Source organism: Dipteris shenzhenensis, chromosome 31, assembly GCF_047967505.1.
Source record: "Dipteris shenzhenensis isolate YYH24624 ecotype China chromosome 31, Dip_SZ_1.0, whole genome shotgun sequence".
Classification (NCBI taxonomy): Eukaryota; Viridiplantae; Streptophyta; class Polypodiopsida; order Gleicheniales; family Dipteridaceae; genus Dipteris; species Dipteris shenzhenensis.
The window spans coordinates 29,807,537-29,821,186 of record NC_141626.1 but is presented as its reverse complement, the minus strand read 5'-3'; the positions used below and the strand labels follow the sequence as shown (position 1 = coordinate 29,821,186).

At 43.0% G+C, this 13,650-nt stretch overlaps 1 protein-coding gene across 1 annotated transcript; it reads right to left on the bottom strand.

The window, feature by feature from the left end:
• Positions 1–10,747: 10,747 nt before the first annotated feature.
• Positions 10,748–12,964, bottom strand: LOC147881314 (uncharacterized). Its single transcript, XM_087369979.1, has 2 exons — positions 11,784–12,964; positions 10,748–11,633 (listed from the first exon to the last, which is right to left on the bottom strand). Exons 1-2 carry the CDS (start codon positions 12,579–12,581, stop codon positions 11,376–11,378), a joined length of 1,056 nt encoding a protein of 351 aa, XP_087226105.1. The 5' UTR covers positions 12,582–12,964; the 3' UTR covers positions 10,748–11,375.
• Positions 12,965–13,650: the final 686 nt, after the last annotated feature.

Here is a 13,650-nt window from a genome sequence, read left to right as displayed (position 1 = left end):
TATTGATATGTTGCTTTAAATTTTCAGCTATTTTCATATAAACTCCTTTAAGTTTTTTATGGCTCGTTAGCGAACTTGTAAAAAATGTTGTGTGGATCAAAGTGGCAAGGATGAAGATATAAATGCAAGACCCTTGATTTGATGACCTGTGTCTTCTATTTCTTCTATAGAAATTCCCAACAAAATCGTTGTTAAAGGTCACTCGCAAACATTGAGTATATAAAAAGGAAGCTGGGTGCTAATGCAACCCGATAGGAGAAGGAAAAGACAGTCTAACAATAAATTTTTGACATCTTGGAATGGTAGAGTGAAAGATTTTAGAACGATGGACGGGAAAAAATCAAATTTTGAAATCTTGATTCAGCATGTGTACATGCACAAAGAGGTATTTTGTTGGATAATCCAAAGTATCTTCCATAGCATAGACCATATTGTAAGTGACTTCTTTGAGAGTTTGTATAACATAACTCAATATTCTTTTCCTATTATTTGTGGAATCCTTTTTTTTTCATTCAGATATATACCCTTCATCTTATGAGGAATGGCAACAACTGACGGATGCATTTTAGGATTCATGGATGTGATTCATGATCGATAGGGGAATTGCAATATGCAAGTAGATCTGCAACGCAACTTGCCCAATCAAGTATCTTTTTCTATGATCATTATTATCAAATGCTGGACAAAATCAACACATGGTGTATTGAAAAAACTAGACCTCCCAGCATGGAACGCTATTGATTGGCCAATTCCTTGGGGTAATTTTATAGAGAGCTGTAGACCCTAATTGTTTATAGAAATACGGGCAGGAATTGCAACTAGAATATGCAGAATAAATATTTGCATGCCAATCACAGTCTTTGTTGAGCTATGATAGCAGAAGTGAGAGAGGGAGAGAGAGAGGAGTGCACACGATATAACTACCTGTACACTAATTGTATTGACAACAATGAACATCAAGATATTGTTAGAAACTCACTGTGCCCACCTATGAGCCCCCGATTTGAGGGGACAAGGGGCAGTGAGAGGTAGGAGGGCTAGAGAGAGAGAGGCTCAGGTCATAGGCAACCAGCACACGGGCTGGTTGCAGCCTACAACAGCAAGTAAAACACGGCTTTAGGCCTCACATGGAGGCTCCTACAACAATGCAGACTGGCTGCAAAGGGAACCCTTATATAGGGACCTATGGCAGGCCAAGTCGACCCAACCAGGGCCACCGACCAAGGCCATTGGTCGGTCTTCTAGGGCCGGCATATTTGATCTTCTTGTAAGCCTCTTCAAGGCTTTCCACAAAACGATCAGCTTCGAAGATTTTCTCTTCATTTCAGTTCTTATTGGCAGAGAGTCCAGGATGGGAGCTCCATGGTTGACCAGGACTCAGGGATTGTGCCACCTACGGTACAGGCGGCCAGAGGTCAGTGGATGATTAGGAACGGCTTGCTGTTCCGGAATGGAAAGATTTGTGTGCCAGATGTTCTAGACCTTAGATCCAAGATTCCTAGGACTGTCATGATGCTCCTAGTGCTGGACATCCGGTATACATCGGACTCTGTCTCTTGTGAAGCATATCTTTTATTGGCCTAAGATGCGTGCATTCATTGAAAACTATGTAGTAGGTTGCCGGGTTTGTCAGGTTACTAAGGCAGAACGCCTTAGAAGCACGGGTTTATTACAGCCATTACAAATCCCAGGTAATAAATGGGAAAGTATTTCCATGGATTTTATTACTGGTTTGCCTTGAACGCGCAAGGGTCATGACTCCATTTGGGTCATAGTTGACCGTTTGACAAAAATAGCTAGGTTCTTACCTACTAGAACAACTATTTCAGCTGTTCAGCTGGCTCACGAGTTTGTGGACCACTTGTTTAAGCTGTATGGTTTGCCATCTGACATAGTCAGTGACAGGGACTCAAAGTTTACAAGTAACTTTCGGACACTTGTTTTTTAGAAGTTAGAAACTACTCTAAGTATGAGTTCCTCAGATCATGCATAATCCGATGGCAGTACAGAGAAGGTCAACCAATTGGTTGAAGATATGCTTCGGGCATATGTATCTAAGAGACAGTCTTCATGGGAAGATTATCTACCTATGATAGAATTTGCCTACAACAGTGTATCTCTTCATGCATAGACCCATTTATACAAATGTCTTTCTTCTCTTCTCTTTTCTCTTCTCTCATCTTCTCTTTTGTTTTAGAGACTGGTGTATAAAAGTTTGAGAAAATGGGTTAGGGGGGGGAAATAAAGTCCTTATGAGTGCTCATAAAAACTGCACTTAAGTCTATTTCATGCCTTGGCTGAGATTACTCTCTAAGGTAAACTTTATTAGCACGACCCGCTAAGAGTTAATGTGAATTGGATTCTTCTTTGTGAATTTCCAAGTGTGATTGTTTGAAAAAATTTAATTGAGTTGAACTTTTCAAATATGGATATCATCCTACCAAGCTTTAATTTTAAGGTTGTAATAGCCCAAACAAGGTGAATTATATTCATTAAGCCTGCTCAAAAGAGATGGGTAATTTAATGAAGGATATCTATGAAGGCAAGGGAAAACTAATCTTCTGATGTGTGAGTTAAGAGGCATTTCTTATAGTTCAACTACACAAGTGAGAACTATCTTTTGATGTGTGATTTAAGAGGCAATGCTTACACTTCAACTAGAGGGACTAGCTGCAATCTTTTTCCCATGTAAGAATGTTGGCCTCTCTTAATTTCATGTTCACATTAAAACTTAACTTACCTGACAGGTTGTCTAAAAATTGTTTACCACTTTAAAAACCAAGGTTCACCAGTACTTAAATGCATATTCAAATAATATTGTGCATACTCTATTACCTTGACCACAAATATATTACTAACCATGGTTGGGACATTTGCAAACAACCTAGCTGAGCCTAAAACTTGTACTCACCATTATCCCTTGTACCCCGTTCCTTTCACCATACTACATGTAAGAGTCAACAACCTTAACCTTGACTTCAATTGAAACTACTTCAATTCTACCTTAAGCTTTCTTGACACAAAAAAGAATAAACTATGGAAGCTTGCAGATGAACATAATTTGCTTGTAGAGATTTAAGCCAAATAGAAATTGCAAATATCTGCCCAGCAAGATATCAATACAACACCTTCACTTATATTCAAAAATTTGCAGGACTCCCTTAAGAATTGAGTACAAATCATACCTAGATACTTATCGTAGCTATTGTCTCTCATTAGGGGCCTCATTAATATCATGCAAAATTGTTTCTTCTTAGGAACATGCCAAAGGCAGATCGCTGGAGAGTATTGCCTATTGAATTGAAGGAGGGAAACAGACTAATAGCAGACTGCCGTAAACTTCTATCCTCTCTACCATCACAACTTCTACACTAGAAAATTACGAGAGATCTAGAAGGCCCAATAGCATTGAAAATCCAAGCATCCAATGAACTTAACTATCCACACGCGTATGTCCTCAAGCATAGAACCACTCATTGCTTATAAGAACTCGTTTGGTACTGCACTTAGTGAAGCCATGACCAAAAATTTGGACTGCATTATTAGATCGGATTTAGAATCACAATTGAGAAAAATCAAGCATGTGCTATCAACTCCTTTGCAATTACAAACACCAGCTTTAATGGTGGGCAATTATTGCTAGATTGTAGGCTCCAAGTCCTATGTATCGTCAACTTTTGTACAACACATATTTCACAAACATTGATCCATGCTAGAGCAACAAGTAAGTCATCTAGTTATCCAACATAGTGGGGGACATCTTGCTACGCCTCCGTGCTCCCAGAACAAACTCTACAAAGTCCAAATATTGTACAAGCACAATGGAGATAGATTCATGAGTCAAGGAAAGATTCATTGGAAACGAAAGATTCAAGCTGTTTTGTTCATTATTGATCAGATCAGATCATCTCATAAGTAAACTGAAAATTCCAGCTATAGACAACAAAAATACTAAAACTATCAAATGAATTGAGATACGTCTGCATTGAACGCATGGCTATATGGAAGCCCATGGCTTCAACAATCTTTTCATTTTTTTCTCACAAAATCCGTTACAAGACGTCAAATGCACTCGGCACAAATTGAAGCTCCACTAAGAGTCTACTGCTTGCAACCTAACTCAATAGTGGTCTACTTTTTGGCAATCGTTTTCTTACATTATGTAAAGAGAAACAAGGCAAACCATTTAACTATTTTTCCAATATAAGTTAATTCATCAAGTTTTGGATAGTTTTGGATCAAGTCCTCAAGAATTTCGATTGCAGGCTCAAGGTGTTCGGCTTTGATTTGAAAATCGAGTCCCACAGACGAGAAGGGGTCCTCAACCCTACTAGGGCACACACTCAAAGGAAGAGCAAAGAGATTCTAAGATATTCTCCAAGATGTGAGACCTCTGTTTGCGGTCTTTCCTGATAATACTCATGAAGAAACCAAGCGAATCACGTAATGATTATACAGTCACGTTGCCACAACCAATTGCAACAATCATAGAATCTTCTACTTTCTCCATTTTTGTGCCAATCCTCATAGCAAAAGCTTGAGATGTACCGGGACTTCTTCTAAGCCCATTCTTTGAGTGGCTTAGCTTTCGTCGTCGGTAACCCTATAAACCCGATCTTATTTTGCCAGTATAAGATGAGGGGTGCATGTTTTACATCTTGGATAAGTTGGGCATAATGAAACCACCACACTTTGAAGTAGGACACATCTCGAGCTTCTAGGAATGGCCTCTAGTTGCCTACCCACTTCCTCCAACCATGTCCGCCATGGCCATAAAGTACCTGTAAGAACTGATGGCTATAAAATTCAAGAGGTAACTAAGTAGCTGAAAAACAACTGATGCAATAAGGCACATATATCCTGTTTTCTTGCTTGAAGTCGAGAACCTTGGCTGGGGAGATTGGTTGTGGGGAGGAGGGAGCCATGGGGAGACTGGCTAGGGGAAGAAAGAGAGTGAGGGCAGGTTGGATGAGCGAGACACGAAGCAGAAAGCCTTGGACAGGGGGCGGGAACCTTGAACGGAGAATGGCAGGGGGACGATGGAGAGCGAGGGCTCGGATGAGTGGGGTAGGTCCGAGTGAGGGCTCCGATGGTGAGCAGAGCACCGCTGGGGGGATGACAGAACCTTGGATGGAGAACAGTTGGGGGACGACAGAGAGAGAATGGAACCTTGAACGGAGAACGGCTTCGATTAGCAAGGGGCATGACGGAGAGAGAGGGATCGAACAGGGAGACCACATTAGATGACCACGGAACACCTCGGGGAATCCCACCTTTATATAACAAGTGAAAGAAATGAACTAGGTTGCGGTAGGTAGCCTTTCTGTGGTGGAGCACATTACTAGTAACTCGAAATTGAACTTGAATCCTAACTTTTTATCAACTTTTTAAAGGAAAAAGGTGAATGAGTAAAAATGTGGACATGTGACATGACGTAGGGTCCGTTAGGACCCGATCCTCCCTGCAAATGTCAGGGGTGGTGATTTTTTATTAACTTGGCCATATTGTTTATCCATCTTGGGAGTTGAAGCCCAACAAATACATGAATAAGGTGATGCTCAAAAGAGCTCATAACTCATCCTCATTGCAATATTGTCACATGGACTATAATCATATGAATAAAGGTGTCCATATCTTTTGATCTTGCATCTAGCTTGGATTTCCTTGCTCCCTTGCATCAAAAACATGCATCAAAAGAGAGGAATGTTGTAAGAATTCAGATTGAAAAGAAGCAATTTTGAATGGACCAGTAATTCAAAATATTTGTATGATAATATATAATATATAATTATTATAACCACACACAGTGTGGGTGGGGAGGCGGTGCGCTTCCTTCCCCAAAGAGTTATAATTCGAGGGAACGGACCCTTCCCCATGCGCCGAGAATATAAGCGCCAATAATATAAATGCCAAGAATATTAGCACCGAGAATAAGTCTCGCTAATGGATAAGGTGTTGGCAGATTACCTAAGTGTCGATAGTCGTAATCGTAGTCGCACGTGGTAAGTCCATTGCAAGTTCCCTTCCTCTCATCTCTTTGTTGAGCTTTGAGCTCAAGTTTCCTCCACCAGCCCATCAATGAAACTTGCACGCTTTGAATCCATTTGCAGCGTACAGATTGATGGAACACTAGATATCTGTGTCCACCCAATGAAGGAATTAAAAGGCATAAAGTTCTTCAAAAAGCAAAGGATAATCTATTAAAAAAAGCAAGGATAATTTGTGTCAGATTCTTTTCCAACAGAATGGGATTTCAGAATGGAATTGTCACACTTGCCCGCAAGCAAGTCTCAGTGAGCATGTACCATCAGCGCTAGATGATTTCCAGCTAAAAGCATTGGATCAATGGGTAGCCTAGTCAGGTTTCACTCAGGAAATAAACAGGTACCCATTCCCCAAATCGAACAAAGAAGCACCTGGCGTTTGTGACTCCCAAGCATTAAAGCTTTCACTTACAATAGATAGAAGCTCATACTTGACAAGAAAAACAAGCGAGAGCCCCTATCCCATGAGCAATACTTCAACTCACCATAAGAACACTTATTATTGCAACTACTGTTGGAGCTTGACTGAAGGAAATGCGAGATTGACCTTCTACAAGCCAAAAATTCGGTCGATCTTTTTCTCTTCACTGTGCTCGCACAATCACCCTACCCAGCTTGAATGCTACGTATCAAAAGGCGATCGATCATGTATGTAAGTAATGAAATTGATATCTTTCTACGTTCTTTGAAGTTACAGCAGTTCAAATTAGTGTTGGAAAACGCTTGGACATGCCCATCATTATGTTGCAAAATCTGTTGCTTTCGTCTTGGGCGTTTTGTTGCTTCATGTTCTAACATCGCGTACACGCTTTTCTTCTAAGCACAAACACAAGGCGGTGGAATTTGTTGATTATGGAACTTGGGAAGTGAACACGGTGCTGGGAGAGATATGAGCCAATTGCATTCCCAGTAGGCTGAGGGTAGTAGGCTTACACCTTGCAAGCATAAAAATCGTCTAAATAAACGTGGGTCGCTATTAACCAAGCGGCAACTCGAATTGAACCCGTCCCATGACAAACTTGCAAATTTGCAAACATTTGCAGTTGTTGATAGGTCTCTGAGGTGGAACACTTGCCAAGATGCTTGTGGGGAGACTCTTTCTGCTTCCCGCCAACGATTGCATCAAAATGTTCTGCTAGATAGCAAGCGAGTCCTCTACAATACTTTAAAAACTAGATCCCATTCAAACATAGCTGAAGTGTGAGGGAGTATCAATGCCATCAAAATCCTTACCGCCGCACCATTCTTCCACCTATAGGAAGCGCATTCACTTGGCGGCTTCCGACTTCGCGATCAGGATTTTGTGAGAAAAAGCACGTTTTCATTCATGCCCAGCTTTGTGTAAGAAAACTTGTTGAGGGCATGCACAGGGAGGCAACGAGCACCAACATCGTCGAGATCTCTCCGAGCTTCAAACTTGAGGTCAAAGCCAACGGAAAGCCAGAGGGCTCTGCATGCCAATTCTACCATATCAGCCCAGCAATGGTGCAACCCTTTCCGACACCAGCATGAAGAATCTAGCGTGAGAGCCATCGGGGAGGAACTGGAGGTGCCGTTGAGCATGAAGGTGGGTTGTGGAGTCTTCGTCCTCGCCCTCCTCCTCCTCCTCCACAATCAAGCTTCTCCTTCTCCCCTTCGCTACCATCGCCGATCCTCCTCCTCCTCCTCCTCCCCCCCTCCTGCTGCGATTTCCCTAGCTTGTACAAGGCTCTCTCTCCTGCTTCTTCTTCCTCTGCTGTTGCTATTCGCCATTCGCCCACAACATGATAAAGGCCAACATTGATCTGGGGCTACAGCTAGGATATCTGCTTTCCATGCAAATCTGTATGGAACTTGGGAGTCAAAGATCGAGATGCGATTCTAAGTCACGAATCAACAAAATAAAACATGGAGAGGACCGGCGATCAATTTGTACACCTGAGTACGAAGGTTTTTACACGATCGTGTATGGATAGAAATTATGAGATCAATCAAAACCAAACCATGAATTAGAGCTGTCCGAGAACTGCGCCAAATGAACGAAGGGCGTAAAGTTCAAGGCTCAACTGAAGCTTTTCTTTTTCGCACATGGCTTGTTTACTTGCTCTATGAAGCTTCTCTTTTTCGTCTATACATGGCTTGTTTGCTTGCTCTATCTCTCACATAGTATAGATCACATATCTTTGAGGATGACCATATCAGGATGTCGCTTTTCAGGGTGACAAGGAGGATGGATATAGAGCATGATGTGTTTCTTTCCCTTCTGTAACCTCCGCTCTTTGCGCTGACCCAAATCGCTCTTCTGGTTAGTTGTCTTTGTACAAAGCGCTTTTGATAACTCTTCTTAATTAGAAAAGCAATAGCAAATTTGGAAGAGTGCTTGTGGCTCAAGGAGAGGTGAGAAAACCCAAACATCTCCCTAGGCTACCTACTTTAAATACTTGGAACATTCAAGAGGCCTATCTAGACAAATTGAAAGCTCAGAAGAAGAAGTAGCAACACAGAGACACAGAGAATAGAATAGAATGTTGTATTATCATCCTCTGGGGGCCGAAAAACGACCCATGGGACCTCATCTGATCAAAGAAGATACAAAAAAGGAAGTCTCTATCCTCCAAAGAGGAAGGGGCGATAAAGTAACACAGTGTCACTGCTTTATAGCCTACGACATCGTGCATTGTTCTCTGTGCTTAAGAATCCTACCAATATATGTGCCCAAGATAGGAGGATGTACATGCGTGAGTAGGCTCACAAGATTTGAGTGCCTCTCTACGACATTTTGAAAATCTTTCCTTATGTGGGCATACTGTGGGCATGTCAATAAAACATGTGCTTCTGTCTCCACGTCCTGCAAATCACACATTTGGCAAATTCGTCGTTCTCTTGAAGTATCTCCCCAGGCTCCTCTCTCCACCTCTAGCATATGAGAACGGGTACGCATACTTGCAATATTATGCCTGACATTAATAGGTATGGGCATGCTTATGTATCTTTGAACATTGTCCTTTGCTTGAGCATATGTGCTCCAATAGCTGGGACTACTATGTTGGCAATAGTATTCAAACTTAGCTCTTTTCTTAGCTGATTGCCATTTATGATGCAATGCTTCAAGGAGCACTTTTTGCAGTGCCTCCTCATCCATTTTGTCTGAGGGGCTATCTAAATATGAGGCAACTTCCCACCTTTGGAACCAGCCATGAATATCTAGCCACCATCCTGAGGATAGTATCTTACTCTTATTTGTTTTTTGAAGTCTTCTACTTGCTTCCCATGCCTTTCTTGGTAGTTGGGGGGGGGGGGGATGATGGGGCCATAAATGGAAATTTAGCTCCTTAGAGAAAACTCCATCAATTACGCCAATGCTATAAGGGCAAGCCAAAAATAGTTTGTTAGCACTGCCCCACTAGGGGCAAGCTATAGCAACCACAAACTTGCTATTTTGGATACCCGTCTAAAGCGGACATCTTAAAGTGATTTTAACCTTAGAAAAGTAGAATTTCCTCCCTTGAGTCTCGCTCTCTCTCCCTCCACTCAGTCCCGCCTCGCCCCTTGTCTCCCTCTCCTCTGAGAGATGTGATCACGAAAACCTATTTTTTCGAGGGCACTGCGCCAGCACCCTATGCCTCTTGTTTTACCCTCACACTTGAGTTGTACTTAAATTGAAATTGCCAATGTGACCCTGGGTCTAAACTTCTTAGAACAAATGCTATGTCTTCATGGCCTTTCCCTAGCCGTTTTACACGCCTTCCTATCTGATTGTAGCTGCTCACGATACTATGCTCAACACTTTACTACTTTCTGTTTGTACCTGGCATCTTCTCGTAACACTTCTGGTAGACTTGTAGTGATCTACCACCATTGAGCTGCCTCAAGGAGCGGCATAAGACAGGTAGTTTTGCATAGCAGATTTGTTTGCACAATCTCTTTCTCTACGACATCAAAAACGCACCAGGGCACCTTGTCTATGTACGTTGGTCGGTTCTGGGTTACCTTTCTTGAGCTTTCGGCTTGCCCAATTAGAAACATGATACGCATGGTAAGGCCATAAGTTTAGTCATGGTCACAAGCCGATGCAGCAGGTTTTCTAGTGATTTTGCACAACTGCTCCTTTACGTGACTCTATCTTGTTCGCCTCTCTGTCTGTTATTTATTTCTGAAAAGTAATCTTATCTTTTCGCAGAGTAAAGTTCAGTTCTTACATGTGTATACCGTTTTAAGAGTGATCTTGAGTGAATCTCTCTCTCTCTCTCTGTCCCCCCCGCCCCCCCCCCTCTGTGTGTGTGAGAGAGAGAGAGAGGGACAGACAGACACACAGACACCAATGGGCACGCACAGAGATATACATGTGTACACACAAGCTTTTACAATCCAGACAGGGAAAATGACCCAATTATCCCGGTTGCACAACGTTATGCATAGTAAGGCCTAGCTATTATGGCACTGACTCCATCAGTGCCCAACAATAGGTGTACTGCATTGGCCTTTGAACTGCAATGCTCAAGGAGATGATGTGCAGGATGAAGGCTCGCACTTAGGGAGAAGAATAATAAAATGACTCCACATTCTCTTCCTTGAAGCAACAACTGCTCTGAAGACAGCATTATTTTATATAGGAAGAATGCAAAACAATATTGCTTATAAATTTCAGCTGGTGCAAATGCACCACTGAAATTTGAAACCCTAGTTAAACATGAACAAGGTATTAGACAATTTTACACGGCAAATTGATCCATGCACATTAAGGAGGCAGCTGCCCCCAATGAGAAGGAACAGACAAATACCGCAACTCTGATCTGCCTAATCCATCCACTAAACATATAATAGATCATGATGAAATGTTGCAGCCTATTCTGATCATATAAAGCCAAGCCATTAAGGACCTCAGTACACAGACTTGTTACACAACTGTGAAGCCCCCTCAGCCACTGGTTGTTCAGCGGCCGTACAGGCTCTGCTGCATTGTCAGAACTTGCAGCCAGGGTGTGATTGGAGCCAGGGTGTGATTGGATTTGCAGGTTTATAAAACCTGCTACAGGCTGCTTCTGACAAGGACTACAATAATGGGTATGTTTCCACTTTCTCCTCCCAGTGCGCATTTGAAACCCTCCTTGGGGCAAGGTGTGCCAAAATGGACTCCAGAGGGGCTTTGGAGCTGGGTCAGGCCTCACACTGGGTGCATGTGGCTTTGCTCATAGCTGCCGGTGTAATGCATCCAGTATTTGCTGAGAATTGTCAAGATCTATATGTCAAAAGAAAGCAAGACACCAGCAGCTTCACGTACTGATTGCTAGGTAGACCATGGGAATCAGAAGCCTTAAAAGCTATCACTTTCCTATGTGCAGGCGATGCCCTTCACTGATCAACAGTCCCAACTGATGACTCTGTGACGTTAATGCTACCTCTTTCTGAAGAGAGTTCCCTTCTGGCACCACCACCCATGACAAAAGGTAGCTCTGCTTTTAAATCTTCCAAATAGTGAGTCATTTCTTCCAGATTTTGCTCCAGGTGGACTACCTGTCTAGTTTTTTCTTTCAGCAGGCGTTCAGTTTCTTCCAACCGAGCCTTCAGTTCATCTCTTTCCATCTCTATGTTCATAGGCTGGAAACTGACCTGTTTCCAAGCATCAAAAAGAAAAAGGGAAGGAAATGTGTGACCGGATTGTTGAGCAAAATCAAAGCATGATGTGAACATGCAGCTGGAAATTTGAAGGCTGATACTTGTTACCTAGCTCCAAGTAAGTCTATGAAAAGGTGCACACACCTGATTTGATTGTTGCTTTTTATCCAAAACTTGGCTGATTGCGGCTTCTGCTGCCTTCTTCGCTGCTTCAGCTTCAGCTCTTGCCTCCTCTGCTATTCGTAAGGCAGCAACTGCTTGTGCTGCTGCCACCTCTGCTGCCTTAGCCCTGTCATTACTAGCCTTCAAAGTGTCTTCTGGATTGCTTAAGTTCTGCCAGTCAGATACCAATACCTTTTTCACCTGCAATTCCTCGAAATTTCTAAGTTCTTCCCTATTCACATGCCCAAGGGTGCGGTTGAGGGATACCTCCCGATCACTATACAAGTCTTTGCCTGGACTCTCTACCTTCGTCTCAGCAGGTGCTATAGACGCCCTAAACGTATAGCCTCTGTGCTGCTTCGAATCACCTGATTGATTCGACCTCCTCGAAGTATTTTCAAGAGATACAGGCTTATTAGTTTCCTCACCTTTGTCCTCAGAACCACTTTCGGCGTCCCCTTCAGAAACGTCGTTGTTAGTACCATCGGACTCTTCATCCACGTCTTCTCCTACCAGAACTTGAAGGGCAACTGCCTCAGCAAGTGCAGCTCCTTCTTCGTCCAGTCGCTGTTCTTCTTCTTTCCGTTGCTGTTTCTTTTTCTCAAGTTCTGTTCGTATTGCAGCTGCTGTAGCGAGAGCCTTCTCAAGCCTTCGTTTTTTCTTCTCAACCTGCTTCAATCGGTCTCTCTCTTCCTTTACTTGTTTTTTTTTCTTTTTAGAGCCTGTCCCTGCATTTGCGGAAGGACTCGGCCCACTGGAAGAACTCTCAGGGGGAGGCATTTCTGCTTTAATTCAGACCCAAAACAAAAATTTACAAGCAATGGCTGCCTGGAAAGCTAACTGCGACTGAGAACCATATGCAATGGCTGAATGAAAATCCAAACTGCAACTGTCATTGGCGTATGAGGGCGACTCACGAAAGGTAACAAAATCTGCAAGGCGGGACGATCCAATAGCAGGGTGATCGCGATCGGGCGGCATTGTAGACGAGGCATGTCGGATCAGAGATGGGGAAGATCATTTGGAAGCAGAATCGAGTCTCGCTTCATGCTGCAATTGGGCATTTTACGTCGATCCACTGCTATTACTGCGATTTCACTTGATCGCGCAACGATCGAAACTTGTTGATAGAAGCAATTGCTTGATTGCGTTGCTTGCAAGCTTTTCTGCATACCCACAAAAAAAGGAACGTTTTTATCCACTGTAGTGTCTGCCCCCCTTCCATTCAAGATGGCGTGGCACTTCTGATGTCATCTGCTCATGTGGCATTTTCTCTTCCCTGCTCATGTGGCTCCCCACCCACACACACTTCTGCTGATTTGGCATCTCCTCGTCACCACCGCTGATTTGGCTCCTGACCCGCACGTACACACGTCTGAGGTCGGTCGGTGGAGATTATATCTCCATCCCTCGATCAGACAAGATTTTGAAACGGAATTTCCATGTCCCATCTCTCTCCTGACCAAATGCTTGAACTTGCAAACTAGGGTTAACCCTCCAAATGTTCTCCTTCAAAACCTCCACGTGGGGGAATGAATCGAAGCCGGGGATTTTGGGTTTGAAAGCTCGGAATCCCACTCCTCGCAGCCACTTGTCGAATTTTGGGCACTTTCTAGCCTTGAATCCTCTCCCCCGACAATCCCGCAATTCCTCCACTCACAGGCAAATGTGGCATTTTCTCGTCCCTGCTGATGTGCGTTCCTACCCTTTCCTCCTCCACATTTTCTCACTCTGGCATTGTTGATATTCTTTTGTTTAGAAATAGAGGAGTGTCCATCTATATGGCCAAAAGTAGTTACAGTATGTGGGACTAAACTCTGTGTCTTGGAAAATGTGTCCCCCTTTCCAC